The sequence below is a fragment of the Colletotrichum gloeosporioides genome (genome assembly GCF_011800055.1).
Source record: "Colletotrichum gloeosporioides strain Lc1 chromosome Unknown consensus_65, whole genome shotgun sequence".
NCBI classification, from domain to species: Eukaryota; Fungi; Ascomycota; class Sordariomycetes; order Glomerellales; family Glomerellaceae; genus Colletotrichum; species Colletotrichum gloeosporioides.
In genome coordinates, this window is record NW_025544710.1 from 119,596 (window position 1) to 147,003 (window position 27,408).

At 52.0% G+C, this 27,408-nt stretch overlaps 11 protein-coding genes and 1 pseudogene across 12 annotated transcripts; 6 read left to right on the forward strand and 6 right to left on the reverse strand.

Annotated features, from left to right (window-relative positions):
- Nucleotides 1-267: 267 nt before the first annotated feature.
- Nucleotides 268-2,682, forward strand: GCG54_00012295 (Ubiquitin homeostasis protein lub1; the record flags this gene model as incomplete). The annotated part of the gene is made up of 3 exons (XM_045412175.1): nucleotides 268-315; nucleotides 378-1,467; nucleotides 1,520-2,682. The coding sequence occupies 3 exons, from the start codon at nucleotides 268-270 to the stop codon at nucleotides 2,680-2,682; spliced, it is 2,301 nt and encodes a 766-aa protein (XP_045261210.1).
- A 684-nt stretch (nucleotides 2,683-3,366) lies between these two features.
- GCG54_00012296 (uncharacterized protein) lies at nucleotides 3,367-4,223 on the reverse strand (the record flags this gene model as incomplete). The annotated part of the gene is made up of 3 exons (XM_045412176.1): nucleotides 3,367-3,636; nucleotides 3,696-4,024; nucleotides 4,085-4,223. 3 exons carry the CDS (start codon nucleotides 4,221-4,223, stop codon nucleotides 3,367-3,369), a joined length of 738 nt encoding a protein of 245 aa, XP_045261211.1.
- Nucleotides 4,224-6,003: 1,780 nt separating this feature from the next.
- GCG54_00012297 (uncharacterized protein) lies at nucleotides 6,004-6,970 on the forward strand (the record flags this gene model as incomplete). Its single annotated transcript, XM_045412177.1, has 2 exons — nucleotides 6,004-6,388; nucleotides 6,441-6,970. 2 exons carry the CDS (start codon nucleotides 6,004-6,006, stop codon nucleotides 6,968-6,970), a joined length of 915 nt encoding a protein of 304 aa, XP_045261212.1.
- A 388-nt stretch (nucleotides 6,971-7,358) lies between these two features.
- On the forward strand, nucleotides 7,359-8,057 carry GCG54_00012298 (uncharacterized protein; the record flags this gene model as incomplete). Its single annotated transcript, XM_045412178.1, has 2 exons — nucleotides 7,359-7,403; nucleotides 7,485-8,057. 2 exons carry the CDS (start codon nucleotides 7,359-7,361, stop codon nucleotides 8,055-8,057), a joined length of 618 nt encoding a protein of 205 aa, XP_045261213.1.
- A 193-nt stretch (nucleotides 8,058-8,250) lies between these two features.
- Nucleotides 8,251-9,951, reverse strand: GCG54_00012299 (N-acetyltransferase eso1; the record flags this gene model as incomplete). Its single annotated transcript, XM_045412179.1, has 1 exon — nucleotides 8,251-9,951. One exon carries the CDS (start codon nucleotides 9,949-9,951, stop codon nucleotides 8,251-8,253), a length of 1,701 nt encoding a protein of 566 aa, XP_045261214.1.
- Nucleotides 9,952-11,198: 1,247 nt separating this feature from the next.
- Nucleotides 11,199-12,132, forward strand: GCG54_00012300 (uncharacterized protein; the record flags this gene model as incomplete). The annotated part of the gene is made up of 3 exons (XM_045412180.1): nucleotides 11,199-11,889; nucleotides 11,976-12,025; nucleotides 12,106-12,132. The coding sequence occupies 3 exons, from the start codon at nucleotides 11,199-11,201 to the stop codon at nucleotides 12,130-12,132; spliced, it is 768 nt and encodes a 255-aa protein (XP_045261215.1).
- A 4,007-nt stretch (nucleotides 12,133-16,139) lies between these two features.
- Nucleotides 16,140-17,923, forward strand: GCG54_00012301 (annotated as a pseudogene). Its single transcript has one exon. A coding segment is annotated over exon 1 (1,784 nt).
- A 1,174-nt stretch (nucleotides 17,924-19,097) lies between these two features.
- On the forward strand, nucleotides 19,098-20,084 carry GCG54_00012302 (putative carboxylesterase; the record flags this gene model as incomplete). The annotated part of the gene is made up of 1 exon (XM_045412181.1): nucleotides 19,098-20,084. The coding sequence occupies one exon, from the start codon at nucleotides 19,098-19,100 to the stop codon at nucleotides 20,082-20,084; it is 987 nt and encodes a 328-aa protein (XP_045261216.1).
- Nucleotides 20,085-20,277: 193 nt separating this feature from the next.
- On the reverse strand, nucleotides 20,278-21,285 carry GCG54_00012303 (uncharacterized protein; the record flags this gene model as incomplete). The annotated part of the gene is made up of 5 exons (XM_045412182.1): nucleotides 20,278-20,324; nucleotides 20,376-20,616; nucleotides 20,669-20,742; nucleotides 20,793-20,900; nucleotides 20,952-21,285. 5 exons carry the CDS (start codon nucleotides 21,283-21,285, stop codon nucleotides 20,278-20,280), a joined length of 804 nt encoding a protein of 267 aa, XP_045261217.1.
- Nucleotides 21,286-22,931: 1,646 nt separating this feature from the next.
- On the reverse strand, nucleotides 22,932-24,563 carry GCG54_00012304 (uncharacterized protein; the record flags this gene model as incomplete). The annotated part of the gene is made up of 1 exon (XM_045412183.1): nucleotides 22,932-24,563. One exon carries the CDS (start codon nucleotides 24,561-24,563, stop codon nucleotides 22,932-22,934), a length of 1,632 nt encoding a protein of 543 aa, XP_045261218.1.
- Nucleotides 24,564-25,086: 523 nt separating this feature from the next.
- On the reverse strand, nucleotides 25,087-25,758 carry GCG54_00012305 (uncharacterized protein; the record flags this gene model as incomplete). The annotated part of the gene is made up of 1 exon (XM_045412184.1): nucleotides 25,087-25,758. One exon carries the CDS (start codon nucleotides 25,756-25,758, stop codon nucleotides 25,087-25,089), a length of 672 nt encoding a protein of 223 aa, XP_045261219.1.
- Nucleotides 25,759-26,358: 600 nt separating this feature from the next.
- Nucleotides 26,359-26,982, reverse strand: GCG54_00012306 (uncharacterized protein; the record flags this gene model as incomplete). Its single annotated transcript, XM_045412185.1, has 1 exon — nucleotides 26,359-26,982. The coding sequence occupies one exon, from the start codon at nucleotides 26,980-26,982 to the stop codon at nucleotides 26,359-26,361; it is 624 nt and encodes a 207-aa protein (XP_045261220.1).
- Between the last annotated feature and the right edge of the window lie 426 nt (nucleotides 26,983-27,408).

Sequence of the window (27,408 nt, forward strand, 5' to 3'; positions counted from 1 at the left end):
TTGATTGCCCGGGGGACACCTGCACCGACCCCCCAATGGCCCCTCCCCGCCTGCCCCCCTTGTGGCGCAGTGGAGCTTCGCCGTTCCCGCTTCCATCGTCATCGTCCGGTACCTAGTGTAGCTGCCACCATTACCAAACCACCCACACGTTGCAGCACCACGACAACAGCCACCTCCTCCGGAACATCAACCGAGGTGTGAGCTATCTACACCTGGTCCTCTTTAGCAATTTCTTCATACCATTCTACTTAGTCCAAGTCGACAGCCATGGCCGATTACAAACTCTCCGCCCAGCTGTCTGGCCACGACTCCGACGTAAGTACACGCAGCGAAGCTTTGCTGTTTGTTTCACGGCTAACGCACTTTGTGATCAACAGGTCAAGGCCGTCAGCTTCCCAGCTTCCCATACGATCCTGTCCGCCTCCCGCGATGGCAGCGTAAGAGTCTGGCGTCAGGTCTCCGACTCTCCCCCCTCCTTCGAACCTTCCGTCTCGAGCCAGACCTCCGAATTCGTCAACTCCGTCACGTACCTTCCACCTTCCGAACAATACCCTGATGGCCTCATCGCGTCCGGCGGCAAGGACACCATCGTCGAAGTCAGACAACCACAATCCAGCCAAGGGGATAACGCCGAGCGTCTCTTGATTGGCCATTCCCAGAATGTATGCAGTCTGGACGTCTCGCCCAAAGGAACATACATCGTGTCGGGAGGCTGGGATTCTCAGGCCATTGTTTGGAGCACCAGCACGTGGGAGCCCGAGATTCGCCTCAGCGGCCATGAGAAGAGTGTCTGGGCCGTGCTTGCGCTTGACGAGGAGACTGTCGTGACTGGCTGCGCCGACACGAGCATTCGCATATACAACCTCAAGGCTGCCGTCGCCGGCGACGCCGAGCCCCGATCCACCATCTACACCCCCGAAGTCGTGCGCGCCCTTTGCAAAGTTCCGAAGGGCCACCCAAGCGGTGCTGAGATTGCCAGCGCCAGCAATGATGGTGTTATTCGTCTGTGGAAACTGAACGGCCAGCAGGTTGGCGAGCTCCATGGCCACGAGAGCTTCATCTATGCCCTGGCAAGCTTGCCTTCGGGTGAGTTGGTAAGCTCCGGCGAGGACCGTACTGTTCGTGTATGGAAGGGAAACGACTGCGTGCAGACCATTACTCACCCTGCAATTTCGGTGTGGGCTGTTGCGGTCAACGCCGAGACTGGTGACCTTGTGTCGGGAGCAAGTGACGGTGTTGCGCGCGTCTTCACCCGCAGCAGCGAGCGGGCAGCCAGTGCCCAGGCCATTTCCGACTTTGAGGAGTCTGTCAAGGCTTCATCTATTCCTCAGCAGCAGCTGCCATCTATCAACAAGGAACAGCTTCCCGGTCCAGAGTTCCTCGAGTCTAGGTCCGGTACGAAGGAGGGACAGGTGCAGATGATCAACCAGGGCAATGGCAACATTACCGCCCACCAGTGGTCAGCCAGTAAGTGATTGCAGTAGATAAAGCAATCCTCGACGTTACTGACATGCTGTAGGCCAACAACAATGGATCAACATCGGAACTGTCGTCGACTCAGCGGGAAGCAGCGGCAAGAAGACCGAGTACAATGGCAAGTCCTACGACTACGTTTTCGATGTCGATATTGAGGATGGCAAGCCGCCGTTGAAGCTGCCTTACAACCTGTCTCAGAACCCCTACGATGCTGCCACGAAGTTCCTGAACGATAACGAGCTTCCAATCAGCTATCTCGACAATGTCGCCAACTTCATCACACAAAACACCCAAGGCGCGACTCTTGGCCAGTCTGCGCCAGCCACCTCTGATCCTTATGGCACGGAGTCAAGATATCGACCCGGCGAGTCTGAGTTGAGGCCCAAGGTTTTGCCGCAAGCCGAGTATCTGAACATCACGGCTGGCAAATACGATGCCATGATCAAGAAGATTCTTACCATCAACGCAAACATGATTTCATCTGGTCGGAAGGATGCGGCTTTGAACCCAACCGAGCAAAACACCCTTAACACGGTGAAGGATTCCATCGAGAACTCCAAGCCTGTTGACCAGGCCGGCATTGACCTTGCTGTCAAGATTGTGACCCTGTGGCCTTACTCGGATCGTCTGGCGGGGCTGGATCTTCTGAGGTGCGTTGCGACGTCGCCTCTTGCTGCGGACGCCTCGTCATCTGAAGGTTCATTCCTTCGCATTGCCGTGTCTAGTGCCTTGAACGCGCCCGATGGCGCGGCTCCTAACGAGAACTCGGTGATGATGGCCCTGCGCACGTTCGCCAACATCTTCACCTCACCAAAGGGCGAAGCGCTCGCAGCAAAGGAGGCTGACACTGCAGCGACTCTGCTCGAGAAGGTACTTGGTCTCTCTGGCAGTGCAGCCATCGGCCAGTTCAACCGGAACATCCTCATTGCGGCGACTACCACTTTGATCAACTACGCCGTCTATGCCCACAAGGAGAGGACTTCATTCCAATCCAAGCGTTTCATTACGGCCGTCGGCAAAATTCTGTCCGAGCAGAGCGACTCAGAGGTCGTCTATCGCGCTCTTGTCGCACTGGGAACATTCGCTTCGACCAGTAAGGCAGAGATCAAGTCTCTCGGGGGCGAAGGCTGGATCAAGTCTGCCGTCGATAAGGTGTCGGAAGTCCGGGTGAAGGAGCTGGGTAGGGAGGCTCTGCAACAGTTGTGAATAACTAAGGTGTGATGGGGTTCTAGTAATAAGCATGAGCACGGAGGGCCGGAGAGTGACGGCCGCGTGATGTCAGGGTGCCCGCGCTTGCTGAGGCCACGGCGAAACACCGGCGGGGACGCGATAGGAATGCGATGAACTGCAGCATGAGCAATTGAGAGACAGCTAGCTTAGAACGCGATTTGGAGCGTAATGAAACCGCTCCCATGATTCATGTTTACAATCCTGGGGATACTCATTTTGACTCGCAGAGTCTTGGGTGCTGAAGTAGGTCCAGTCCGGGTACGCGGCCGGGTCAAGTGCCGGAAGCGCCGTCGCTTTCCACCATCACACGCCGCTCCTTCCAGGCACAAATCTTGGGCCAGAGGCGATGATCGTAGAAATAGCGCGTTCACTGCCAATTCTTACCGAGAAACGTATTGAAACGATGCAGATCGCGAGCACCAACAGTTCACCGCGGTCAATATTCAACTGAAGAATTTCATTCATTGAAAAAATAAGAAACAGTTAGATAATAATACGAGTGTAGTAGTGAGGCTTTTCTCGCCCAGACTTGATCCCTCCCAACGCCATCTTTGATGCCAATATACAATAATGTCCCGAGGTATAATCCCATTCCACCCAACGTTTCATCATCATCTCACTCCAGCTGCTTCCCATCACGTCGCGCACGTACGCACTTCCTTACAGCAACACCCAGAGCCCGCCGACGACGATCGGCACCCAGCTGAAGACGGCCCAGGCGCTCTGCGGCCGCTTGCCCATGTACCAGAACGTGACGGCGCTGCCGGGCTCCGCGCCGGAGGTGGCGGCCTCGGCGGCGGCCTGGCCGGATTCCTTGGTGGTGATGGTGTAGACGTCCGCGAAGCCGATGTCCTGCGAGTTGAAGCAGTTTGAGTCGTTGACCTTGCCGATTTTCGGGTCGCCTGGCTCGGCGAATTCGATGTCGACGCACTTTTTGGGCATGGTCAGCAAACGCACTTACACTGTAAGAAGGAGGGGACGGGACTTACGGAGAAAAGAGAGGCGCCGTGCACGGCGAGCTCGACGATCTGGATGGTGGCGTGGTCGCCGGCCTTGACGGTCGTGTTGGCGGGGAGAGGCACCTGCGGGAGGCAGACGGTGCCCGGGTAGGGGTTCTTGCTGGGGCCGAGGATCTGGAAGACGGGGATCATGGGGAAGGACATGTTGATGGGACCGCCGTCGGGGCCGTCGGTGCCGAAGCCCATGTTGACGTACATGAAGGCTGTCGCGTGGCCCTGGAACCAGCCCGGTTGCCAGGAGAGGGCGCCGCCTGTTGTCGGCCAGTAGGTTCTGTTCTTGGTCACGCCCATGCCGCCGCCTGTAAGATTTTGTGTCAGTTACGGCGAGAGAGAGAGGAGAGAATGGGTGAGAAACGTACATGGGTAGTTCCATTGCATGCCGTAGGGCCATGTCTCGTTGGTGATGAGGTTGTTGCCGCGCCAGCCTGGGTATGAGATGACGATGTGGGCGGAGGCCGTCGCGGCGAGGAGGAGTGCTGAGATTGTTGAGGCGAGCATATTGGCGGTTGTGTTTGGGTGTAAAATGTAGGCGTATTTCGTAGAACAGTCAACGACGAAGCCTCCTCTTCAACGAGAATCTCAACCGTCGGGAGCTGTGTCTTTGTCGCACAGCCGTTCGCTTCGATTCAACCCCGCCTTGGGGTTTGTTCGCCGGGGTGGTTGGTCCGTATGATGTTTGCTTTTGCCGGCGCAGAATGTCGGGAGAAAGAACGCCGTCTCTTCCCAGTCGCAAATGTTCCTGATCGCAGCTTTCGTAGCTTTTCGAAGACTTTGGAGATTTCAACACCGCACTAGCAGAGGAGGAGAGAAGGAAGAACACTACGCACACCGAGGGCGGCCCGTCAGGCTATTATCTGGCCCGCAGGCTGCGAGCCGCCGCCGTCGCTGCAGGCCCCATTATCCCATCCCATTTCCCGCAGCGCACCATGCAGTTTGCACATTGCAGGTCCGTCCAATCGAGAAGGCGAGCCTCCTCTCGGGCTCGACGGTCTGGACGGGGGTTTGGTGGCACGCTGGAGTGCACCGGTAAAGATTGGGGCCCGGCGGGAGCCAGTAACGATGTGCGCTGGGCCTGCAGGACGGCCATCCGCCCCCTCCCCTGCTGGCTCGCTCACGGCACCGGGTGGAGGTGGACGGGGAACCAATGGGCGGCTGGGGACGGGGGAGAGAGGCCGCGGGCGAGGCGCTGGGCATTTGGGGCCACGGAGCGAATGGGAGGGCGTATCACATCTTCCTCGAGGTTGTCGGGGGTCGTGAGTGGTTGGGGGCGACAGGGGTCGAGGGGCGTGTAAGCGCCCGAGGTGCGGGCTGCAGGCGGCGATGTCACCACACTCTTTTCTCTTTGGCTTGTCATTTGGCTATTGTGCTTGATCTGACTGCTGACTGCGGGAGCTGTGCTGCAGGTGAAAGCTGCGAGCTGTTAGCTGGAAGAATATTGCAACGCATGGTGGACGGTGAGAGTTGGGAAAATCCAAGGCGATGGGGGCCGCTATTTTTGGGGGCCGGACGGGCAGGATTTTCGGGGTGGGAGAGCGTTCGATCTCGGGGAGATGCAAGACTGATTTGTGCTCTGGGTCGTGCGATTTGCAGAGGTGATGAGTTGATTGTGTTGGTGACGGGTTTGTCCAACGGCGCTTGGGGATGTTGTTGGGTAGAGTGCCGAATGGTGGTAAGCTGACGGCGCAGAGCTCCGGACTTGTGAATTCCAGCCTGCCGATCGAGGCCCGCCGCGTGGACTTTCGGGGTCCCTCGTTGCCACTTGAGAGAACACCGAGAACGAGTCCCAATTGGATGGTTTTCTTTGTCTTGTGGAATTGGCCTGGCGGTCGAGGTGACGGCCGGATGTCGTGCCACGTTATGTCTCACTTGTGCTGGACGTCGATTGTCAAATGTCTAGAGCCGGAGGAAGGCGGAAAGACGGCATAGAATTTGAAAAACCAAGGAGTATTTGGTATTCCTAGGAAAGGATGGTGAGAATGATCGTCGCCTGCATTCGATGCTTCTATTCCGGGCTCTCGACCGCGTTGGTGGGAGCCGTGAGATTTTAGGCGTGCGACCTTCTGGAGTGACAGCGGTGGTGGCAGGAGCAGCTGCAGCTGCAGCTGGAGTGGGAGCTTGGGCCATCGGCGATAAGTGATTGAGCCGATGTGATTTTCACCGCCTGCCAATTGACAGATTCTGGTGAGGAAAGCGGTGCCTATTCTGCCGGTCAAAAAGTTCATCCCTCCAAAGCGTCTTCCCCCGCCAAACCCAATAATCCCTTTTACGCATGCACAAAATGGCATCAGCAGCAACCACAGAAACCAAGAGCGAGCCAGCGCAGGAGGAATGGACTTTTGTCAAGTCCAAGTCGAGGTTTCGGAGGAAACCGCCCAAGGTACCCGCGAAAGCCCTGGAGGCGGCCAAGAGCAATGAACCCCGCATATTCAAGTCTGTCGACGAGATAACGGCCGAATACGAGGGGTTCAAGGCCCGCTGGCGAGACACGACGTGTCATGAGCGAATCAAGGATCTTGTCCGGAAGAACGCAGGCGAGGGGAGGAGGGTAAAGAAGGCGGTTTGTCTGGGGGTCGGCACGTTTGACCCCGAGGACGGCGGTTGGGACGCGAAGAGGAGGAGTTACATACAGCTGGATGGGTTTCTGACTGTAGTGGAAGCTCTATGTATGTATATTCGCCGTTGCTTAAACGCCAATCAAAACTTACCAAGCAACAGCTGCCATCTACAACGAGACAATTCCATGCTCTTTCCAAGAACCGCGATTCACGCCCAATGATACCAAGTTCCTGGAGAATCTCGACCACGAAGTAGTCGAATCCCCCGCTGCCTTCGAGGCCGTCGACGAGGACACCCTCGTGTTTGCCATTCACATGTATCGCCCGATATATGAGGCCACTCTGGAGAAGGCTCTGCCAGCCATGTTTGTCGGCACCGGGTGGGATGTTTGGGATGGGTACGTGTTCCACTGGATGAAAGTGATCAACACTGACACGCACAGAGCTGGAACGTTGAAGGACGGCGAGTTCAAGTGCATGAGCGATATGCACAATTCCCACAAGCAATTCGCCTTTCCTCAGGACGGAACATACACCTCCTTCTCAAGCACGTGTCTGTACTGGCGGCCGAAGCCTGAGTTATCAGTGGAAGAAGATGGGGCTTCAGAGGCGCCCGAGAAACCCGAGGAGAAGAGTGGGGATAAGAAAGACAAAACTGTTGACGGCGAAGATACGGAACCATCCAGTTGAGGATTGGACCGATATTGAGTTGGCGGAGCGAAATGATACCCGGATGACGGCGGTTTAGGTTCAGGGTGCCGGACAGGCATGTGCGTCAACAGCAAGGTATGCAACATATAGCACCAAGGAGAACATAAAGCCATGCTTCTCGAAACCTTATGTGGAGCACAACAGTCTTTCTCCGGTTGCTTGCGACCAGCTTATAACATTCATTGCCACCACAAGTGTCCTCTGCCCTTCCCCCAATCTGACATACATTCGTCCCTACTCACCTACCAAAAGCTCCAAATATCCTTTCCAGGAAGTACAAGTTCCTGTACGTTTCCACGCGAAGCATTTTGCGTACAAACTGTGCCTCAATAGCTACTTATCAGCATTCATACCGTCGGCCGGCACAATGAGAGACCTTGTAGAGTCGGCGGTTCCGCACGTGGCAACTGGCGTAAGTTCTTTCCCAGATAGGCATCCCCCATATTACAACTCATCATCCCACGCGCATCGCGTGCAACACTACGACTCGCAGCCCTGGAAGAACGTCGAACCACAGGCTATTTTCACTTGGGACTCACCGCACCCCTTGGCACCCCAAACAGGTACCGAGCCTAGAATGGAAGTCAGGCTTTGCGTCAAAACAACAGACCTCAAAAGACTCATGCGCGGAGGGTTCTTCTGGACCACTGCCAACTTCGACTTCAAAGCCACTTACACCCAGGCCCTAGATCACCACAGGGAACCCAGGATGTTTGCGCAGATGGGGTGGACGTGCACTCGCAACTTCTTCTTGTCAGACCGGGGAGACAACCCTTTTTGGACGGCAAAGATGTCTGTCTATGCTCGCGACCGTGTTACTTTGGACAGTTTTGCCGTCACTGACCTTAGCAGGAAAAACATGAGTTGGGCTCGCGCATGGGCGAAGGATGGGACGAGCAGCTATGTTGAGGATCTCTACAAGTGGGTATGTGACAGTCCCGAATCTTTCTACAACAACATATACGGCAACTTGCCGCTCGATGGCTGGTGGCCATGGCCAAAAGCCGACGATGATGATACGCTGCATCTTGACGCAGTGGAATACGAATTGGAATCATCGACATGACTTACATTCGGTCAATCTTCCATTGGACACTGATTTCAATGTTAACGGATAAACGAGCCCTTGAAGTCAGTTCGGGAATGGTTGAGGACGACGACAAGGATGACGAGGACAATGAAGACTACGAAGATGGCGAGAACGACGAGGATGATGAAAAGGGACCTGGACATGATACATCATTATCTAATCAAGACCACTAAAACTGTTGATTCTGAACCTCCATCGCAACATGCCAGTCCAGATGTTCTAGAACCTCACTTGGCTGCACAGCCTCGCTGCAGTTTGGACACAAATAGTAATGTTCCTCTGCCCCATCCGCCGCATCTGGCGACCTGAATACATTCGATGATGCAACAACCTGCCGCTTAGCTGAACTCCCAGAAGCACCGCATACATCCTCTTCTCTTCCCCGTTTGCGAGGACTGCGAGAGTTTTCGGTGGCAAAGAAAGAGGTGATGCGCCCGGTTTGAGGCGCAGGCAATCCAGAATCCAAGTTGGACATGCTGACTGATACGCCCAAGCACGGCCAAGACTCCCCGTGCTCAGTGAGATCTCTCAGAAGGTCATGTAGCATGTCGAAAATGGTTTCCTTGTTGATCTCAATTTGAGGAGGGATGGGTGCCTGTTTTGAGCGTGTCGGGCCAAAGCGGCCATTGATGTGGTGGTGTACTGCAATCGTTCGTGGTCGTCTAGGGAGTTCGGAGTCAAGATCGAGGTCGTGCAATCGAGATTCCAGGTCTGCTGCGAATATCCGAAGCCATTTGTCCGCTTGCTGTAGATTTTCCGCTTTCGGTATGAAGGTCTTCGCGGCTAGTAATGACTGGACCTCGCTCCGGGGCCTGACAGGGCCTTTTTCGTCGCCCCTGATTGCGTTGTACACCCACAGTCCGTCTTCGGCTCCCAGTTGCGATCTCATTTCCGTGAGGGAGACCTGGAGTAGATCACGGATGTTGTCGGAGCCAAAGGTCTTGACAACCTTCTGACCTAGTTGTCTTCCCAACCCGGAGAGCGAAGTAGCTTTGAGGGTTGGCATGATGATGGGAATGGACTTGCGCCTCATTATTGTTTGGCCTGCTGGCTTGTTCATCCTAGAAGCCGCCTTGGCGAGCATTTTGTTACAGCTTATACCAGCAGAGGTGGTGAGCTGCAGCTGCTTTTTGATCTCCTCACGTATGTTTCGAACGATGTTACCCCCAATACTTAGTACCACGTCGTCCCAGTCGAGAACCTCGTCAAGATTCCTTGAGTCTGCTGGCATCATGACTTTCTCTTTGCCCCATTGCAGTGATGTGTCTGCCGCAGGTAAGGGTAGGTAATCGTCCAGACTCATATTGACTGGTGTCAATGTAGGGAATTGTTCCACCAACGTTCGGTGGACTTGGGCCGACAAATCGAGGTAGAACTCGTCCACACCAGCTCTCTCGATCGTCGGGGCAGGCTTGGCTGGTAGGAGCTTCCTGACGAGATGCATGGTCTTACGCGACACAGCGCGGTAGGGATCAAGGGAGGCTTTATCCGTCTTCAGATGATCCAGCACATCATCCCGGTACCTCCAGCGCTCGTCGCCCTCCCTCCACGTAGGAACGTGCTGGAGCACTATCTCTGGACAGATGCGACGTGCATCATCGGCAGACATGATCCTCTTGACACCCCGTTCCTTGGCCGCGTAGTTCAGCGCGATGATGGCGTTCCACTGGCGGACTGCGAGGGGCTTGGAGGGGGGTAGGCTAAGCCTGAGCGACTCATACTGGGCGTAGAAAGAGTCGTAGTCGACCAATGCGACTACTCGTAAATGCGATTCTGGCGAAGATTGTGATAGAAGCTGCAAGTCACGATAGGTGAACTGTGAAGACGGCGCAGTCGGATGAGCCGCGGATGCACCGGTATCGTCGGACATGGGTGTACTCTGAAATTGAGAGAAATCTTACTGGTGCTGTCGCAGTGTCTCTTGGCGTAGAACTGGCTGCTTCAGCTTAAGACATCTGCGTAATTAAGGTAATTGCAGGTAGATATCATGTTCGAGGAAAGTAGTCAAAGTAAGCTACTTTCAGCAGTGAAGCCTGTGGAGTTCCGTTTCGATAGCGTCATAGCTCGCGTGAGATCTTGTTAGCGGGCAAACTTAGATCGCAAGGAGCCTCTAACTAAATCGACAATTCACTAACAATAATATCCGGAGCAACTTGTAATGCGGCTGCACTCCAGAGACTTCGTGGCTGAACGTCGCTATTGGGATTTCGAAGAACCTCATGAGAAAGGCAGCGTGTGTAAGTGATTCTCTTCCCCCAATCAAAGCAATCTTTATTCCAAAGAATCTCGCATCAAATTCTTATATGGAAGAAGACACCAAATTTAAAAGATTGACACCATTTGTAAACAAAACTACTGGGTGGAAACGTCGCTGGAAGTGTGCGCACATTCATCGTCGTGCGCGTGACTTCTACCGCATCTTGCATGTCTCCACTGCTCAGCACCCTCCGGGTCATTTGCATCTTCATCTTCTCCGCTGAGAGTCATGTGCTGGCACGTTTGTTGCTGCGCCTGATACATGCGTTTAGCGAGCTGGGCTTCTTTTTGTCTTACTGGGGCTCTCGTCCGTTTGATATGATGATTGTGTTGGTGTGGGAAACTCTTAGCTCCTAGGGTTTTGACCAAGGTACTTCGATCTCTTTCCGATGTGAATATTTTCTAACGCCGTGTTTTTTTTTTTGAGAAGTCGAGTAGAAACTATGCCATGATATCTTTTCATTCTGATTGCGGTTGCTTCCCTCGTTGAACTACTCTGATGTTGGGTGGCACGTCGGGCTTGGTCGGCACTGCGCCAAGCACCTTAAGGCGACCGCCAAGTCGGGCGGTGGCGGTGCACTCTGCATGGCAGTTTTCCATCAGGCAACGCCTTCCATTCTTCTTACACGGGTCGGTTGCAGCTAAAAAGATGGAAGTCAGCCTTAGCAGCACTCTTTCCCAATCGTGTTTAACTGCGTCATCCCCCGTCCTGCGTCATTCTTCATTCCGCACATCATCTCACCACCACCTTCACCCGGGCACATATCACCCCTGTTTCTTGTCCACAATATTTTCGGAAGCCGACACAAACCTCACAAACCATCCAGTATCCTACAGCCAATACAGACGTCAAAAATTATCATGGCAGAAACGAACGAATCCATGGGCATGGACCCTCCAACGTACGAGGTCGCGTCACAGCCAGGCCAAGAACTTTGTCAACCCACCACCCTCATCCTCGCCGCTCAGTCTATCCACGTAATGACCCCAGACTCACCACCAATCTATCGCCTTAGCCTTGGAATTGCAGACCTTACGGATATTACTACAGAAGTGGAATTGTCGCGTATCGAGTCTAGGAAAGACGGCACAGCACGTGAACGTCACATATACGACCTGCTGCACATGCGCTTCGGGCCGGGTGCCTACACAAGGCTGCCGTCTGACTCCCCAAAGTATCACATCAAACGACAAACCCGAGCTATCCCGGGACTGCAAGACCTGGGTATGAAGAAGAGCCACTCGCTCAAGCCAGGAAAGAAGCGCTTCGCCGCGGTGCCAGTCGATGTTTACGGGAAGACCAGCAAAGTCGGCGTCACCAATTTTGTCAAGGGCGCAGAAGCCGTGTTCACCACGGATGGGCATGAATGGGCAGATGCTCAGGGGAACTCTGTGGCAATCATGCATGACAACGAAGACAAGCAGCACAGCTTAGTTGTGACAGCAACTCTAACGCGCGCCCAATTTCACATGCTTGTGGCTCTGTGGTGCTGCCATGTCTGGGAGTATGGACTAGCTCATGCTGAGAAGGTGCATGAGGGAATTGACGGAGGTAAGTCCTGGAATTAAGTGCAAATCAATCGCAGGCGAACCGAGGGATAAAGAGTGTCGCTGACTTGTGATCTGATGTCTAGTAAGACGAAAGATGGCGCTGGCCAAAGACTTCGGCTTTCGTGGAGGATCATCAGGTAAGTTTGGGCTCTCTGATTGATTTACCCAGATCTTTCTGAAGGCATCTAGCTAATAATTCAAACTTAAGTCTTATCAGCGGGAGCAGGGTCTGTTTGAGTCTTAGTCCCCTTGGAGACTTGGCGTTTTCTGCGGAACGAATCACGGGCACGGCATTCAAGCAATAAGCTGCTCAAGCAGCACTTCAACCTCCTGAGCTTCTACTGCATTAATAATTAGGCATACGTTGATACCCTATTTCTAAAGTTATCCAATTTCAAATCCGCCGTCGCGAAGCGTGCCTCTCTCTTATGCTACCGGCACTCCCTCTCAAGCCAACGACCACTACTGCGATTGAGACACCCCACCAACTGTCCCTTCTAATCAAGGCTGATGCGCCACCTGATTTATTTCCATTGCCCCAGAGCCTTGCCCCACAAGACGGTTAAAGGCAGTCGTTCCCATCGACCATTTCTTATGCCCTTTAGAAGACGATCTTTTTCTCCTTAAGCCCTCAAGCACTGCATGGCATCTCATAGTTATAAAGATGTGACGTAGTGCTAGAGAGCAGCATCCTTTGGCAGAGACGCCTGCCGTGTTTGAAGTTCCAGCGTTCATCATGTCAATGGTACAGCGAGGCAGGGCTGCAGGGAGGCTGCAGGCTCAATCCCTACTTCGGAATTATGATAGCTTGCAACCTCAGTCTTACATGGTGTGAAGGATGCAGACCCATCGTGAGTGGCGCAGTAACTAACTATCTGAACATCACATTCGGAGGGATCTTGTGCCAAGGACGTCAATACCTCAGCCTGATCTTCATGAGAGCCCATTAGAGCAGCAGATACTCCAACAAGCCGTTGTGGGAATCTGAGAAAGCGCGAAGGCTTCCCATATCTTTCCCTTAAGGCAAATATTCCCCGTTCTAATTTTGAACTCCGGACAGAGAGAAAATTACGGAGTATACTGGCGGTGGACAATCCTTTTGCATTCATAATCATTCTGAACGGGCCCCTGCGGAACATGGCGACTCCATCAGCCGCAACGGCGGGCGGCAGTATGCATCAAGTGATACATTTGAGGTAGGACGAAAGTGAGATGATTACTTGAAAGGGAAATCATACCGTCTCATCTTCTGCAGGTCTACTTGCACTGCCGATAGTAAAATACTATTGGTAGCCTGATCGGAGTTCCTAGCAACAGCTTTCTGCTTTTGCCAACTCCTGCTTGAAGCCCATATCACTCTTGTCGTCCTGCCTCGTTTTATCTCAGAAGCTTGCTAAACCCGATTGGCGGCTTTGGGGTCCTCTTCGACTTTTTCACTCATTGAAACAATGCTACTCTCATTAAAGCGATTGACAATGCATCCGGACAACTACTTCTCGAACGCGGGTGTTCCTCTTACCTCGTTGTCACCCGACTGAGGTGACGTGCGGGAGACGGAGCAACGCGTCCTGATTGCTTCGCATCCATCCCCGCCCTCGACACCAGCCGCGAAAGATTCCACTGCCGAGGAGCCCAGCCCCCGAGTTTGCTCGAAGACTTTGAGACAAGACATGGTTGATTCACTTTGCCCCGGTCACTTTCACAGGAGCTGTGGTGCATTCACCTTCCGGGAGTTCCGACAGCTGGGACAGCGCCTGTCTCTCGCATTTTGCCAGGCAGGATGTCACCATCAACGTCCTGCAGTTTGTCGCCGAAGTCCACAAGATCGTTATTGTTGCGTCTGTGTCTGCGATGGTGACGCAGGCCTGTCGTCGGATGCTGGTGGGAGAGGGGATACCTTTTGGCTTCCTCACTGGAGCCTACCAAGTCTGCTCGGCCGAATGGCTCTTTTCCAGGAACTGCACATAGGCCGCGAAGAAGCGACACTCGGACACCAGTTCAAGACACTACATCTCGACCCGAAAGCACGTTGCTATGGGCCTCGCTGTGCTATGCATACGCGTCTACTGCAGCACCGTCGGCTCCTCCTCTGCGATTGTCGTTATACCAGAGTTGGGCTGGTGGGAAGTCAAGAGTTCCATCCACGGTAGTGTGGGGGTCTCGGACGATCCCGAAATCCACAAGTGGGAGGCTCTGCATTCTCTTTCCGCACAGAACGTGCCATTTTCGGTGGAATAGGCTGACCTTCTGAATGAGACTCTGAACGACACGCATTCAGGAAGCGGAGATGTCGTTGTAAACACGACAGCCTTGGCTTCGCTCTTTGAGAAGTTTGTTTACTCCTCAGAGTTTCTGAACAGAAACTTTACAGCGCCACTTTTCAAACAAGACACGCCATTTCCAGAGATGGTCGACGCTGTTGGACGAACCGTGGCCAGAGTCTTACCCCACGCTTTAGTTGATGGAATGAGTCGCGTGACGTACTCGCGCGACTTGGGTTCGGTACGAGAGGACTATAATAACGGCACATTCTCCGCGGTTAACCTTACCAATATCGCAGGGGGGTTGATTGTTGAACCCGAAAACACAAACGTAACGATGCTTGCAGATTGGACTACATTCCATTGGAAGCTTAGAAGATATGGCTACGGTTTCGGTTTCGCTAGCCGGACTATCCAGTTCGGTGTAGTAATTCTTCTTGCCCACATTGTCATGATTTGTTTTCTACATCCTGTACACCCTCTTGTTTCGATTCTCAAAGGGGGGGGGGGGGGGGGTTGGGGGAAAATTTTTTTTTTAAAAAAAACTTTNGTGGGGGGGGGGGGGGGGGGGGGGTTTGGACGAAATGTTGTTATTAGCAATAACGTCTCGGCCGACAGAGACCACACGGGGCGCCGTTATCGGATTTTCGAGAAACAGGATGTTCGAAGCACGCGCTAGGTTGAGAGAAAGAGGAACCGATGGCGTCGAGCTGATTGTGGGTGAGGCCATGGAGGATGAGCACAAGCTTCGCAGGGAAAAGGAATATGCTTGAGCAGGGGACTGTCCGACTGACCCGGGGTAGATCAAAACCAGGGAGTCTGGCCATCGAGCGGCCTCAACCTCTCATTGCAGACTTTTGTCAAGTCATGAATCTGCACTGGGTCGTGCTTGTGGCGACATGTTGTCCGGCAACCATATGCTTTACCTCCAAACCAGAGACTTTCCTAGGTGTTCCCCGATGACAATTGCTCGAATTGGAGCTTGAATTGTGTGCGCTGGGCCGATTTAACGTTTGTATTATTGTTTCAGCAGTTGATCCTTTTTTTTATTTCTTTAATTTTGAAAGGGGGGCAACACAATTCAAATCGCTGCTTTGAAATTAGTCATGCAGGGCAAAGTGTTTGCCGCTTTAAGATGCGGCGGAATCGTTATTAGCGTGTCACATTAAATCATTCTGCACTGAAGAGAATGGACGCCAGTTGCCGCATTTTTAAGGGTCACATACAAGCTTTATATGGATGTGTGCGGTCCTCAGCCTGGCGCTACCACGCCGATTTGGCACCCTTGGTAAGATGACGGGCACTATGCAGAAGTTGGGCAGATGACTGATCCGATGTTAAAGGTTCAAGCCAATGAAGTGCCCAACATTCGCTTCTCTCTTTCTAAGCGATTCTACTGGTGTCTGCATTGTCTTGATGTTGCCTGATGATCTGCATGTACCCCCAACCGGGCGGTGCATTGAGCTAAATTAGTCCCAGACTCTATGCTGGAAATGGGGCTGGCTGTCTATTCCCCCACGGATTGGTGGAAGGCGACCACCACAAATCTCAATCAGTGCCCTCCCACCTTGTTTGAAGCTTATAAAGGAGGCCCCGTTGCATGCCAACAGATAGCCTTGCAAACCAAAAGTTTGAGCTTAGGAAGAAGTTAATGAACACTGACAATAATACCGCCTCAAACCCTCGACAATGTCTCATAGTTGGCGACGAAGTCATGGTGGCGACATTGATGACGCTTTTGAGTCTGAGTATATCCCACTAACACGTCTGAACCAATCAAAACTCAAAAAGGCCGACGTGGCCGTGGGGGAGAACAAACCAGCGTCGAAGGCGCATGTAATGCTACGGCGGTCTTGGCTAAGTCTGATCTTTGATGTCGCCTTAGCACTCTTGCCTATAGCCTTTCTCTGTAAGGCTTGCAAGCAAACAACAAGAACTATGGGTTTAGTAGTGTTGACTTTTGAATACAGTTCTGCTGATATCCGCAGCCATGCAGCACAGAAAGCCGCAGTCAGTCAGGGGCGATCGAATCTTAGACGCTCTGCTTCTGTCGCCCACCATATTTCCCATAGCTTTTGCTGCCATATGTGGCAGGGCTATGAAGTCTATTGCTTTATATCGAAGCCAAAAGGGAGCGTCTCTCCGTGTAAGTCTTCATACCCGAACACGTATATCGCACGAGAATATTTGGCTTACAGGACGCAATTGAAAAAGCTTTTGGAACACCTGTCTGGTGCAAGCTCTTTATTCTCAGCGCTAGAACGCGTCGTTATTCTGAGAAGTTTTGGCATCGTCGGCATCACCACGGCCCTCCTATGGGCCTCGTCACCTCTTGGTGGCCAGGCGCTCAGCCTACGTCTACTATCAAAGCAAAGCTTCTATGCTCAGTCCACTCGATTTGCAACTTATCTGGGTCCCGACTTTTTGGACAAGAATTGGTTGGAGTCATCATCTGGTTCTACATCGATGCTCTCTAGAGTGACATCGGTATATCTCTCTTCACTTTCGTCTTCCCATGAAGTACGTGGATCGCCGAGGGATGTCTGGGGCAATCCGAAGACATCGATCCCTGCCTCCGATGTAAGCGGTACCAATACTTCTGAATGGAGGTCTATCACCAACGGAAGCGACACTTCCACTTACGCCAATTTGATTGGAATTCCCCTCAAAGCGTTCTCGGAGGGCACAACGTCTGAAATGGTAGTTTCATCGATTGACATGGATGTCCGATGCTCATCCTTGGAATTTACAGACACAGAGACATTCAAGAAAAACCTGAAGGAACCACTTGTGGTCAATCCTGCGGGTGGCGGTACTTTCCCGAATGGAACTACTTCCATAGTCCTTCCCACGACGCATCCTTTCACTGGCTTGACGACCACATTTCTTTATGTTACTAATGCCTCATGGACTCAGTTCGCATCCGACAATACGCATCCTCTCACAATTTTCTATGGCTCGCAAACATATGCAAAAACAGCCTCATCGTACCCCAAAGTCGGATTCCCTGTTTCTCTGGCGACGTGTACCATGTTGCCTCGCGGTCTTGAGACAAAGGTGGCTTGCACCGGAAACGTGTGTCAGGCAGTAGCAGCCCGAAGAGTGCCAGCTAAGCTAAAAACCCCTGGGCCCATTCTGCAAATCATGCGTGGCGGGCACTTCTGCGGGATGGGCAGTTCGTACCACATCGGTCAGGCGAGCCAGACCGAGCACTTCATCGTCGACGGGTTCGTGAGCGACAACACTGAACAACTTCTCAGTTTATATCAGCTTCCGTTGGCAGTTTTTGAGACACGATTCCGGCAAGCCATGAACACTTTCTGGTATGCTGTCGCGTCTGTGGTATTTGCTACAGGCAACCTGACATCAGTTGACGTTCAGGACTACTTGCTACGGACACCGGCGTCCGTAACAGAGGATCTTGGTCCCCATTACGTCTGCCATTGGACGTGGTTCTGGCTGGGCCTTGCTGTTGTGGCTTTGCTCGAGGGTTTGGCCGTCGCCAACACGATACTACGCTTTCGGACGCATATTCCTGACATCTTTGGTTATGTCAGCTCTTTGACCTTAGCAAATAAGCACTGCAAGGGTGAAGGGATAGAGCAAAGCTCTGCATTAGATGGGCTACAAAGGGCGAGAGCGCTAGGGCATGTGCGATTCCAGATTGCCGATGTGAAGGGCGAGGAAGATGTTGGCAAAATTGCATTCGTACCACTTGGAGTTCAGGATGAGCTCGAAACAAGTAGAGTTAGGATCAATCGGCTGTACAGCTAGGCCCAAGATAAGGAGGAATGCTGCCTGAGAATCATGGTTAACGTTGTGACACATTTAGTCACTTGTTTCTCTTGTGCAGCAATGTCTCGACAAAACTTTGATTACGAGAAGTAATAATGACAGAGCTATCGGGATGTGACGCGAATTAGCTTTTAGTTTGCGTGTTTTGGTTACGCTATCCGTCAAGCAAATTTCACCGGGATCATGCAGGAAAGAAACCATTGCTTAATGTCGGTGTCGGTCATTACCTTGGGTTACCAAAACCGACACCACAAATTGTCGTAAGCCATTGGTCTCAACACAATAGATATTCTGGGAACTCCAGCTCGTCCCCAAGATCTCGACCTTTCTTTATGCTTAATTGAGATTGGTACGTATCGTTCCATGATTGGATCAGATGCTAGGTACCTTAGCTGCATCATTCCGTATTTGCATCTTTGACACTCTGTAAAGCATTGGAGATCCTTAGGTTCCGTTGAAATCCAGAGTTTGAGATGAGCCACCGGAAACCTTACTTGCTGCGGCTCTCGCACAACGGCCATTCTTGGAAAGTGGGCTTCGTCTGCAATAGCGTCAATTTCTGACCTCACTGGTCATGTTAGAAGTCAACTACAACGACTTCTGAAAAGTTAGCCAGACTTAACGTCTACTCGTGCACAATCTAAACCTTAACTCCGTACCTCAACACGGCCTTAATGATTTTCCCCCAAGCCGCGCATCCCGAAAACGCGAGTTAGTTGGGAGACACTCGCGCCCGGCCCCAACTTAGACTTTGAACCCCGGACTTCGCCAGGGTCAACCCCTGGGCCGTACGTTCAAAGCCCGACTGGCCCAACTTTCAAACGAGTTGTCACCGAGAATTGCTCTTCGCATTCGAGTATAAAATATTCGGCATTGTTGCCGGCATTTGCAGAAGCCACGCAACGAACCACGTTTTGAAAAACATCTCCACTTTGACTTGGCAGTCTCCAGTCACGGAGCCACAGGGCTATGTCATTCACCCCACCTCAGTTCCGGAGATAAATGAGTGTCGCGGCTTCGGATGTGAACTGATTCCGCAAGTTTGAGACTGTCTTCAACTACATAAGCGCACTTGCAGTTGAACTTCAAAGTCCAACATCAACTCCAAGTTTGAGAACACAATCAACCTTTAAGCCAACAACAGTCCCCCAACATGAGCATTAAGCTGGACCCCGATGACACTTCCAGGTTCGACAACCTGGAGATTCTCACAACGACATACAAGACCGTCTCAGGCCATGAAATCACAACCAACGTCCTCATCCCCAAGCAGCTCCTCTCAAAGCCCTCTACAACTCCAGCCCCGATCATTCTCCGCTACCATGGCGGGGGCTTCATCGCTGCCTCCAGCATGTTCCCAGCCTTCTTCCAACCATGGTACTTCCAGCTTGCCGAGCGCCACTCCGCGATAATCATCAGTCCCAACTACCGCCTCTGCCCGGAAGCCACCATGGAGGAGCTCATGTCCGACATCGAGGACCACTTCACCTGGGTACAAACTAAGCTCGCATCTTTCGTGCAAGAGAAGACCGGGGGCAAGGTGGCCGTCGATACTAGCCGTATCCTCACGGCTGGCGACAGCGCCGGCGGGTATATCAGTCTGATGGCCGGCCTGCTCCACCCGGACAAGATCCGCGCCTGCACGGCCGCCTACCCCGGCATCGACCTCAAGGACCCGCATTTCTTGGAGGGGTCGAAGGGACCTACCCTCGGCGTCGGGCCGTTGCCGTACAGCATTGTGGAGGATCATATGAGGAAGATTCGCGAGGGGACCATCCCCGCGATCATCTCCGACGACTCGAGATTTGAGAGGGGCGGGCTGATGTTCGGACTGACGCACCACGGCTTGACGAAGCACTTGTTGGACACTGAGAAGAGACAACTCTTCCCGTTTGACAAGATTGATGATGGAGCGAGATTCCCCCGCGGCGGCGTGTTCGTATGGCATGGTCAGGACGACACTGTTGTGCCGGCGACCGGAAGCATCAGGCTGAAAGAGAAGGTTGAGAAGTTGGACCCTGAGTTGCAGTTTCACTTGGCGTTGAGGCCTGGTGAACATGGTTTCGACCATGAGTCAAAGATCGAGGAGCCGTGGATGGCCGAAGGCCTTGATAGAGTTGTCAAGTCCTGGTTGCAGTGAGATTTTCACAGCAATGGCTTATAAGCCCTGTTGAATTCATCCTCAATCAAAAATGCGCAGGTTCATCAATAAGATAACTGGCAAATAATTACGACTCTTCTAAAGTCTATTCGAACTGTATCTTCTTTTTGATATCTTGAGCTTTGACTCCGTTGAACGCTATGAATCCACAAAAAAACAACCAAATTAAGTATTAATCGTCTATCGGCAAAACAACACGAACGCCCTCGGCAATTTGTTCTGCAGGGCCAGTCAGCGAAATTCAAGTCTCTTTTTCGGGTTCAAACTTACTGTCGAGGTACTTCATGACCTGGCTGTAGTCTTTGCACACATGCTGTCCGTTCCAGCTTCCATCTTGCGGACCGTTGTCATCAGAATCAGTGATCTCATGCGGCTCAAGCGCAACGTCACCCGAGCACATGACTGCCTGTCTCAGATAATCGACGCAGTGGAAGTAGTGCGAGACGTAGTCCGTAGGAACCTTGTCCATGTTGTTTGTCGTCAGGCCCGAGAAGATATTGCCCATCATGAACTACATGTTGTTAGCTGATGCGTGGGTGCAATAATCAGTGGGCAAAGCTCACGATGCAGTGCAGCTGATGGGTCATTGATGTAGTGAAGAATGGGTCATTACCAACCCACTTCCATCCCGAACCAACTATCATGAGATTAGTATTGAACATCGATGTAGGCCAACGAACATCTTACCTGGCAGCAACGACCTCCATTGGCTCAATGTAGCATCGCTCATGAATTCAGTCGCATTAGGCGGGACATACGCGTAGTCTGCCGCGAATGACACAACCTTCGTGGGAACTGCCTAAAGTCAGCGTTCCTGTCGTCTGCATCTTGCTTCAGGTGACCTACACATTGGTCCAGCACCAGTGTAATCCCCGCCAACCTGCCTGACAGTGACAGGGAACTTGGCATCCTCAAATTGATAGTACATCAACAGACTCAGTCCCAAACTCAAACCGATGTTTGTCAGGAGGAGCAGGGTGTCGATGAGCCAGCGGTATCGCCTCAAGAGAGCCTTGGTCTGCTTCCACCATGTCTTCTTCGGTGACGGGCTGGCGTCAAGATCGATCGAGTGCCAATGCTTCTCCTCATGCATCAAACCCTCCTCGACTTCCGTGCTGGAGCGATTGTCGTGGTCGTCAACATCGGGGAGATTCTCGTAGTGCTTCGTTCTAGGAGCCATCGTGTCGCTGTGTCAAATCTCGAGGATACTTCAAAGTTCAAAAAGAAAAATAGGTTTTTGCCTGTCCAATCACCAAATCCAAAAATGCAAGTCTTCACCACCACACAGAGGAGAAAGAAATCTGACATGACAAGCTAAAACGCGGGGGACAATAGCAGTTTTCTTCTCTCCTCTGAAAGCTTGCCGACCCCCTTCTGGAGTCCACCAACGACCCCCCTCGGCTGCACCATCCGTTTGAGAAGACCTCCAACACCCCGAGAATCTCGCGATGCAACGCTTGTACCTGGGCGCCTACCCGATGCAGAAGCGATACATCGGCCAATATTGCCCCCTGTCATCTCGTCAGCAGCCAAGCAGAGGTGCTGATACGTCTGTAGTTGTGTCTTGACGTGTTTCATGTTCGAACCGTTTGATCCGTGCAGGGGCAGATGTGAAACGAGGCACGGCACGCAGGGACCTGAAAAGACTGAGGCTCTTTTGACTTGCGCTCGTCACTACAGCTGCTTTACTCGTGCTCTACAGCGACAAGAAAACTCAATTGTATCAGCATAAGAAAGTATGTGCATATGCAGGATCAATTGATATCAAAGATCACCTGGCGTACTCGCAACTCCTCGTGTCGAAGTCTAGGGAAACACCAACCGAGTCACCAATCCCTGAGACCTCTCGTGGGAGTTGCGGAGCCGTTGCGCTCGGAGGCTGGTTTGAGCTAGGGGGCTCTGGAACGCTGGGGGGCGATGGGGGCTTGAATGCACGCGTCTCAGGGAGCTGCCGCTCAACCGGCCGGCCCACCGTCGTGTTCATCTCCGGTCTTCTTCCGCGGAGGATCGTCCGAATGCATTTGGATCTAGGTTGGAGTTTCCACTTGAGATGATTTTCTGCATGTGTTGCATTGCCGTTGATGACTGGTGCTTGGCATCTTGATTGATGTGTCGCGATCTCCAACGCCACCGCAACCCCTGTAAGCGAGTGCTGTCAGAATTAGCACTGACATTGCATCATGAAAACACATCGTACTTTGAAGGCTGGGAAACCGACTCGTGATCATCTTGTGACTTTAAATTAGAATGGAAAGTCAATTGCCTGCGCGGGCCGTCGTCGGAAGCATTACGTTCCTCCCGTCTGCACGGCCGTGCCCTTTATAAAGTCGCAGGGCCAACCCCGCGATACAGCATAGCGTCAATAACTCAATGGAAACACATCCGTTGCCGGCTTCTTCATTCGTGAAAGCCTACGCGACCTGCGCGAGTCAATGAACTTGAGAATAAATCATACCAAAAGCCTCATATAATTGATGTAAGGATGCATAAGAAGCAAAGAGTTCTGCGATCCCGTTGATCATCTCCATTAGGCACAGCCGGCTGGTATTCATCTACGATCTTCAACCGAAACTAGAACACTTGCCCACGACCGCAGAGTCATATCAATTATCTATTTGTGTCTGCCCTCGGCAACATGCGCCGGCGTCAGTCAGGTGCGCGTCTGTTTCACTTTGACCTTTGCTTCCATGTCTACCTAAGTTAAGGGATTTCGAGAGACGGAATTTGGGATCTTTCCAACGAGAAGATGCTTCTTTCCTTCGAAGACAGAGCTTAGAAGTGTGCTACTTCAAGACTACAGGTATTAGGAGATCTGGAGCTTGAAAGTCAGACTAGAACAATCTGCTGAAGATTATTACGATAGCGCTCCGCGATACGACTCAGCTCATTGTCCTTCCAGCCGCATACAATGCAAGCGCCGACGATCTTGTAAGCCAAGTCACTGACGTGACGGATGACGAAAGGAGAGTAACCTCCAACTAGGATCGCAATCTCGTCTCCGGGTTTGGTCACATCTGGAACCAAACACTCGAGCCCATCGTTCGTGTGGCACATTAGCCTCCTTGACCTGTACCCGAATTTTGACCAGCCGCCCTTTGGTACAATCTTTCGTGCGATCTCTTGTACCAGGGCGTCCGTCCATTCTCGACACTGAGTCGTTGTCGCGACAACCACGCCATCAACAAGCAGCTCTCGGTGTCCGATCCTCACTGGTTCTGTGTTCTGCAAACTAACCCGGTCTTTCCACTGACTGACCCATGCTCCAATGGGTATGAACCATGGACTTGCGTTGTCCCAAAGTGGTACCCAGCTTGGCATGACAGATGCCAGCGACTCCTCAGTGTGACAGACTGCGCCAAGAGGACGTAGATCTTTATGTTGCCTGAACAATTTCCGGGCTACTTCCAAGAATACTTCCTCGGTGGTCTTTGAATAATCTGGGATGATTATCGGAGCATGGGCCGCGTTTCCGCCGCAAGTGATCATGTAGTCTTCGCTCTCGACGTCACTGTACGCATCTTGCTTTCGTGCACTTGGGTGTCCGAGAAAGGCGTAAATACGATCTCTTGGGTCTGTCGCTTCGCAGTAGAATGTTTTCGAAAGCAGATTCAGGAAGTTTGTTGACTTGATAAACTTGTGAAATTCGTCCCCTTTCTTCCATCCTGGCTGTGTTGCCTGCCCGTACTCGAGCCAAATGTTTCGTGTACTCTTAACAGCAGTAGCATCTCTGATGTAGATCTGCTTGGCCTTTTTGCCGCCTTCCTGAGAGTCTGCACATATGTCAAAGCCAAACAAGTCGTGGATACCATATGGTTCAGCTTCACCCCAGTAGAACGCGGCGCTCCGAGACAGCCCAATCTCTTGTTGAACCCAGGCACGTCGAAACCAGGGGTTATCGTACAACCTTCCTACGCCTGCCCAAACTACGGGGTCGAATTTGTCGACATCCTCATTCGTCAACTTGAGGGTCTTCCCCCACGTGGCTTGTGAGATTGGTTTCAAAGCTTCGAACGCCGGAGTTGCCTGTTTGTCTGGATCGGGTCCGAGCCAGATGATCAACTTATGCGAATTCCAGTATATAAGAGCCATGATAGACACTTGGCTGCTTCGTTCTTCCATATCTTGCTGGTTGATACACAAAGCATCTGCCCAGATGGTGCGTGGTTTCGTAGTATCGCGCAGTCTTGCGAGTGCTCCGTGAAGACTGTCTCGAATTTTGATAGATCCGACTTGCTCATCGTCGTCATTCTCAGAGACTATGCTGACTTCGTGGTTTTGGGCCATTTCGCCCCAGCAATAGGAGAGACATTCGTACTGCGGCTTGTCTTCAAGGCGCACATGCCGTAAACGAACGTTGATGGGTTCATCCTTCGCGGAGCATGGGAGGATGTCTAGGAGACGGAACGCGTGGTCTCTGCGCGTCGGCTTGGTAAGCGGTTTGTAAACGTAAGGTGCCATTATCGACGCTATGAAGTCTTGATAAAAACAGGCTAAGGAAGAGCTTGAAATGTTTGGTTGTGAAGAGAGGGAGCCTTTAAAGATGCATGTGCCTCCGATTTAAGAGCACTTGCCGCTGCCAACGTTCAGAGCCTACACAAAAATGTTTGAACCCCTGCAGGGAGGCAACCAGCGTTGCCAACCATGCCCGCCCCATGGCCCCCACTCACTGAACAGGCTGTCAGCTGCCATGCATGTGCCGCGCGATTTAGATGAAATCAGGAAATACGTGTCAGGCAAAGCCACTCTAGGATGACCTTTTGTAAAAGCTGAGAACGATGCAACTCACCAACATTGGCTATGGAAGCTATGGAGCAAAATGATAAGGTCGGGAAGCGATTGGGGCTTCTCTGATCGGATGGAGTTTTGTACGACTAAAAAGAATTCTCGAGTTAGTCAGAAGGTTTTCCTACATTTCCAAAATCACAAGTAGCAGAAGACCATCTCCTCCGCTCAATAAAAGTAAGTATATTCTGGCAATCTCCTACGTCGTATGAACGTCGGCTTTCGGCCATGGCCACCAGCCATCCAGTACCAAGTCGCCATAAATATTGTTCCAAGTGTCTGAAGGTTTGTCAAGGACCCATGAATAGAATGGCTGATTCTCTCCAATGGTCCTAGGTATCCCGCAAGCGGACGCTTGCGTGGCGTCCACAAACGCACACGCCCAACTCATGTTTTGTGGCGTGATATCCGTGACGTCGAAATCTTTCAAGACGCTGATCTCCCGAGCGAAAACGGTCAACTTCGCTGTCCAGTAAGGCTTGTCTCGTAGGTCGGATAAGAAAAAGTTTCGCCTGCATGTCCATCCCCTCTTGAACAGAGACGGCTTCTCGCCACCAAGATGTGTCTGAGTATATGTGGCCTCGAAATCGAAGTTGCTCATATCCCATTGGAAGCCTTCTCGCATGAGCCGCCGCAGATCACGTGTTTTCACGCGTAACCTGACTTCCCAGTGAGGTTTGCCGGTTACCGCATGGGCTTTGCCGAAGTACGGCGATTCCCACACGAAAGAAGCGGTCGGCTCGAGGCCCTGCCACTGTTCCGAGTCAAAATGCTGTACACGGTGTGCATGGGAAATCGACTGATACGGGGGAGGCTCTGCCCGGCGATGGTTGGTCGTCGGCCCTGAAGGCGTAGGGGAGGTGATGTCCATGGCGGCCGTTGCCCCCAAAATGGGACCTATGAGGGATGTCCAGAGATGCTTTTGCAGTATGCCCGCCAGCTTGAAAGCAAGGGTGAATGATGCGGGAGATGCGTGATATTTAAATACGTGATAGATAGATGCGTGATATGCGTGAAGGTTTAAGGTTTTCACCAAGGAGGAAGGGTGGGTGACTTGATGGTGATGTTGTACTCGCCAGCTACATTCCTTCGACCTTTACCGTCCCAGGACATCAGATTTGAAAGTCCAAAGAGGTGAACTCCGACAGACATGCAGATTTTACCACGCATCACACGTATCAATAACCAGCCTTGTTGGTATTAACTGCCACAAATAGAGAACGAAAAGGCTTTTGAATGCAAACCGAAGTCAAATTAAACTTGGCTGGTACATCGTGGACGATACTAAGCGATTGAGGTGTTAGCCGCGAGTAGAAGCAAAGAGATCGTAGTAACTGTGATCAGAAAGGCAGAACTCTGATTGGATTGATTTGAGAAGAAAAGCGGTTATTACATCATGATGTATAATTGGAACTCCCACTATTTCGCAAAAAGTGAGCCGAGTCATCCGTGTATCTCACCCTTGCTTCACTCAGACGATGACGATGTCGCTTTCGGGTATTCTGGTCCATTTCCGCGTTCCCTGAAATGAGAATCCTTCAACTTTACCACGATATTCCCATATTCGTTTCTGATGATGTTCAGAAGAGGTCTTGGTCTTCTCTTTCGGCAATCCATCCAAGAATAAATATGCTGCCAGTCTTTCAGCTGCACTGAAGCGTCCTACACGCTCGTATTTTCGTGCAGCTGGGTCCTTCAGGGTCAACACCAGACCTTCCACGAAGACAGGGGCGGGCGTTTCGGGATCATCTTGACGCTCAATGAAGACTGCAATGGGCAACAGACTAATTTTCAGCTTGTTCAACCCTGGACTCAAAGTGTCGACATCTGTCCATAAGTCGGGCTTTTCCGTTTTATCCGTCAAACTGTGGCGAGATGCGAGGAAACCTTCGCAGGTAACCTGGTATGTCTGAGATTCATATGCACAGTGGCTCGGAATAAGATCCCATTCCGCATGCTTGAGACGACCTTTGACCTGAAGAGTTCCACCTGTGCAAATGTTGCCTGTAGGGTATGACGGGTCCACCAAATCGACGTTGGTGCTTGTAATAGTGATCAAGGACCTTCGAAAGTGATTTGGATCGACCTGTGTCATGACATCCACACTACTATTGACGGATAGCCATGACCATGTTGGCGCAATACAGTTTTCAGGGCGAGGTTTGACGGGTTGTGAGGCGGACCAAAGCAGTTCGATAGGTAGATTGTTCCTCCACAAGCCGGCCACGTACTCATCGTGCAGTCTTTCTTGCATTACCTCTGCAACACCTGCTATTGCCAGTACTCTGTCGGTTTCTTTCGTCAGTCTTGCGGTTGAGTACTCCTTGACTATAGCATGCCACGCTTTCTCAGGCCTAGTCCTCGTGCCCCAAATTTGGAAGACTTTGGTTTCTTTCTGGTGTGGAAAGCCAGACTCTGGAAATGATTCACAAAATTCTGACTCCTGACACTGAAAGAAAATTTGCGACTTCCCAAACGAGAGAGTCCTTGGTGAGAGCACACGCTCTTGTATAGTCCACGC